The 4,428-nt window shown below is 48.7% G+C and overlaps 1 protein-coding gene across 2 annotated transcripts; it reads left to right on the top strand.

Moving 5' to 3' along the window:
- The first annotated feature begins 723 nt into the window (after nucleotides 1–723).
- LOC118557089 lies at nucleotides 724–1,853 on the top strand. 2 transcript variants are annotated; one of them, XM_036126228.1, is made up of 3 exons: nucleotides 724–848; nucleotides 1,168–1,418; nucleotides 1,495–1,853. In XM_036126228.1, exons 1-3 carry the CDS (start codon nucleotides 739–741, stop codon nucleotides 1,587–1,589), a joined length of 456 nt encoding a protein of 151 aa, XP_035982121.1. In that variant the 5' UTR covers nucleotides 724–738; the 3' UTR covers nucleotides 1,590–1,853. The 2 variants fall into 2 exon arrangements, with proteins under 2 accessions (XP_035982121.1, XP_035982120.1); XM_036126227.1 differs by having other exon boundaries at nucleotides 1,168–1,853.
- The last annotated feature ends 2,575 nt before the right edge of the window (nucleotides 1,854–4,428 follow it).

The following is a 4,428-nucleotide window of genomic DNA, read 5'->3' as shown; positions in this document are numbered from 1 at the left end:
GATGTTCCATGGAGGACTGAAACGCCTCAGTCAGAGACGTCTGTGGGTCTGTAGGGGCAATAACAGAAGTTTCGTCTCCTCTCTCCGTTTCTGTGGCTCGACGTTTTCATGTTTTTTCACGTGCTTAGATAAATTTGTTGTGTTTCCACTGAAATGAACCGGCTTTTTACAAAACATACAGCTTGATTTCATTTACAGTATTAAAATAAAGCCAAACGGTGCTACTTCCCCTGTTCATGTTTTTTCGCTGCTGCGGTCTCTCTCAGCTGTTTGTGTGTTAAGTTTGTGTGAGAGCTGAGTGGGCGGGCCAGTCTGAGCCTGCGTGCTGATTGGCTGGCGCCGCTGAGCCATGTACAAGAGGGGAGGGGGAGTGCTGCCGTGACAGCGCGCTGCAGTCAGCGCGCGTGCTGACTGACTGATGACTTTCAGATAGGAAGCGATTTGCGCTGCGCTGGCCGCGGGGTTCAGCGCATTTGCGCTGCGCTGCGCCGGCTGGGTTGCCGGGTCTAGTCATTTGTTTGTTGTTCCAGCTTTTGGTCAGCAGCAAATATGTATCTGACCCGTGCTAAGAAGCAAGCGCTAGCACTAACCCTGCTAGTTCGAAGAAAAAGAGCAGCAAGGAAGAAGAGGCTGTGGGTGCACGAAACCCTCAGGTCCAGAGAGCAGCTTGGGGAGTTCCGGCTTGTGAAAGAGCTCCGTTTTCACAGCGACTGGTTCCAGGTCTACTTTCGGCTCAGTATGGAGCAGTTTGAGAGTTTGCTGGGGAGAGTCGGACCAAGGATCTCAAGGATCCATACAAATTACCGGGAGCCAATTTCTTCTAGGGAGCGTCTGGCAATTTGTCTGAGGTAGGTGATTTACATTAAAATAATATGTAATAAAATAAATCTAGGCTACTTTTCATTTTATAGCCTGTTTTGCTGCAGTCCCGCTAGTCATGTCTTTCTCCCGCCCACACATCAGGGTTTTTTTCAGCCTGCACTCTGTAAATGGAATTTAACTTGTATTAATTACTATTAGCTCATTGATTTCTTTATAGGCTGTTTATAAAATATCCTTCGACTGATTAGGCTACATGGAAACTGTATTTCAAATTAGCTTTATTGGAGGTGGTTGAAAGTTGTGCAGTTTAATTTTTATTGAGCATTATGATGTTATTCATTTCAGATACCTTGCAACTGGGGATTCCTACACCACCATCGCTTCTAGCTACAGAATGGGCATCTCCACTGTGGCAGACATTGTGCCAGATGTGTCCAAGGCCATTTGGGACAGCCTGGTGGATGAATTTCTGCCTGTACCAAAGGTTGCTGATTGGCATGAGATTGCTCTGGGCATCCAAGAGAGGTGGAACTTCTCCAACTGTGTGGGAGCAATAGATGGGAAACATGTGGTAATCCAGGCACCACATAATTCAGGTTCCCAGTATTTCAACTACAAGGGAACATACTCTGTTGTACTTCTGGCAGTTGTGGATGCAAGGTATCTTTTTAGGGTGGTGGATGTTGGAGCTTTTGGCCGGAACAGTGATGGAGGGACCCTTGCTGCTTCCACCTTTGGAGAAGCCCTGCGAGAAGAGTCAAAACTGAAAACTGAGGGAACAAAGGGCCAGCGAACACAGAGAACCAAAGGACCAGAGAATACAGGGAACCTAAAGGTCAAGAACACGGAGGACCTAAGGCTAGAGAACACGAGGGACCTAAGGCTAGAGGACAGTGGGGAACCTAAGGCTAGAGAACACAGGAACCAAGGGGCTAGAGAACACTAGGGAACCAAGGGGCATCTTAACAAACCAGGGAACAAGAACAGAGGGCGTCTAAACATGCCGGGGAACCAAGAACAGAGGGCGTCTAAACACGCCGGGGAACCAAGAAAAACGTAAACACCAGGAACTAGAGGGTGAGCTAGGCAGCAACAGGCCAGGCGCGCCAGAGGGCACAGACAGCGACTTATAAGCACCGGAGGGCTCTGGCGGCGACCTGCATGCACTAGGCAGTGACAGGCTGGGCGCGCCAGAGCCCTCCGGCGACTTGGAACGCCGGAGGGCTCTGGCGGTGCCTAAACACGAGAACAACAAGAACTTAGAGGGCTAGGAGAACAGAACAGAGACACAGGGTTACTAGAACAGGGAAACTAGGGGAGACCAGAACAAACAGAAAACCTAACAAGCGCAGGGACCTAAATAAGCGCAGGGACCTTTAAGAGCGCAGGGACCCTTAAGAGCGCAGGGACCCTTAAGAGCGCTGGAACCCAGACGGCGCAGGAACCCAGACGGCGCAGGAACCCATACAGCGTAGGGACTAGACACAAGACAGAAACTAAGACAGGAACAATAAGGCTACAGGACTAAAGCAGGAACTTGAGAACAGGACAGGAACTACAGGGCTGAGACAGAAACTAGAAAATCTACGTGTCACAAGGGGGAAAAAAAATTGATAACTGGGGCAGGAACAAGTACACTAAAGTAGGAACTAGAACACAAAGCAAGACCGAAACTAAGGAACTCTAAGAAATCTAAGGAGCACTGAAATACACTAAAACTAAGGAATGTTAAGTAACTCAAAACAGAAGGACCAAAAAATGACTCAAAACAAAGGCAAAATAATGAACGCTAGGACTAAGACAAAATAACATTACTTTTAACTAGGGAGCTAAGGAACCTTTAATGAGCGCCGGGACCTTTAATGAGCGCCGGGACCTTTAATGAACGCAGGAACCCGAATAGCGCAGGAACCTATGGAGCACAAGAAAAAAGGAAATCAGACAGAATAAAGTAAAAACATACCAAACAAAGACGATAACTAAGCACTATAGGACTGAGACAAAACTACAAGTTAAGCTAAATTAGAAAACAAAGCCGAAACAAATACTAAAACTGGAACCAAAACATAAAGCAAAAACTAGAAACCAAAGCAGAACCAAAAGGCGCTGGGCAGCAAAGTCTTTAGCATGCTGGGCATCGGCAACAGTTAACGCTGGGCAGCGACGACGAGGAGCGCCGTCCTCAATGCTGAGCAGCGGGGAAGGCGGACCAGGAAAACATAGTCAGAGGCGGGGCGTCGCGGATGCGACCCTGGCAGACGAACCAGAAGCGTGGCGTCGCAACTCAGTGACCCTGGCGAGACGAAACCAGAGGCGGAAGCCGCAGAACTGTGAATCCGGCGAGACTAAGATCTCCCTGGAGCTCCCGGGTCGAGGCGGAGCATCTCCAGCGGCGGATGGCACCCACGGAGATCCCGGGTCGAGGCGGAGCATCTCCAGCGGTGGATGGCACCCACGGAGATTCCGGGTGAGGCGGAGCATATCCTTCCCGGAGCGGATCCTGCCAGCTCTTGCATCATGACTCTGTGTGTGCTCGAGTTCATCCTTTGGCTGGCTCGTACTGTCATGATTTTGTTGTGGATGAACCCGGACACAGCACACACACACAGAGGAGTTTGTTAAGACAGTTTATTGCAGGTGGATGGTGGTGACATGAGAAACCAGAGTTTACCAGTCGGAGGTGAAGGATGCAAGAGCTGGCTGGCAGGTACAGAGTCCAAAAACATGAGCAATAATCCCAAGGCAAAGTGGAGCTGGGCTGCTGCGGAACAAGGAACGAGACCAAGACGAAGTCATCAAAAGTTAGCAGCGCAGCCAAACAAAACCCAAACCTGACGAGACAGGAACCAAGGCGGGGAAACTGGAGCAGACAGGCATGATGGTCAGGAACAAACACTACGAGCCAGCCACGAGGAAACAACCGAGGTGAGTTTATAAGGGGAGCCTGACAGGTGACTAGAGTGAAGGCTAATTAGTGTCCAGACAGGTGTGACTAATTGCTGAAGGAGGGTGAGCCGAGTGAACTGCAAAAAATTTCAAGAAAAGAAACCAGACAAAACCTAAACCATGACAGTTACATTCATTACCATATTAATATTACTTTATTTGCAATGTCTTGGAACACAAATGCAGAGCTTATACACTAAGCAAGAATTCATCATAACATGAATCAAAACTCAAACAATGAATTAAGTAAACTACTTAAGTATTAAACCATGACTGAATGACTTTGTTTTTCTTAGGAAAACTCAGCCCTGTGAAAAGCGGTCATGATTTCTATTTTAATTTCACTCCTCTTTTCACGTGAAAGGTTTCTGAGACGTGGTGCTAGACTTAAAAGAAAGAGCTCCTCCTCATCTGCAGACTGGTTAAGCACATTCATCACCTGACTCTCAAACTCATCCTTCTGTTCCTGCCTTTTTTTGGTTTTGCTTGATCCCTGTGGAGCCAGGGGTGCCTGTTGGATGTAAGACGCTGCAGGGGCATGGGAGGCTGCTGAAGTTGCAGGGGCATGAGATGCGGCTGAAGCTGCCGGGGCATGGTAGGCTACAGCTGAAGCTGCAGGGGCATAGGAAGCTGAGGTAGATGGGTGCTCCTGGGACACAT

This window comes from Fundulus heteroclitus, chromosome 22, assembly GCF_011125445.2.
Source record: "Fundulus heteroclitus isolate FHET01 chromosome 22, MU-UCD_Fhet_4.1, whole genome shotgun sequence".
NCBI lineage: Eukaryota > Metazoa > Chordata > Actinopteri > Cyprinodontiformes > Fundulidae > Fundulus > Fundulus heteroclitus.
This window is presented reverse-complemented; position numbering and strand designations above follow the sequence as displayed.

Coding starts and splice junctions, on each gene's coding strand:
- LOC118557089 (XM_036126227.1), top strand. CDS start 739: ATGGAGCAGTTTGAGAGTTTGCTGGGGAGAGTCGGACCAAGGATCTCA. Junction 849..1,167: donor CGTCTGGCAATTTGTCTGAG/GTAGGTGATTTA, acceptor TATTCATTTCAG/ATACCTTGCAACTGGGGATT.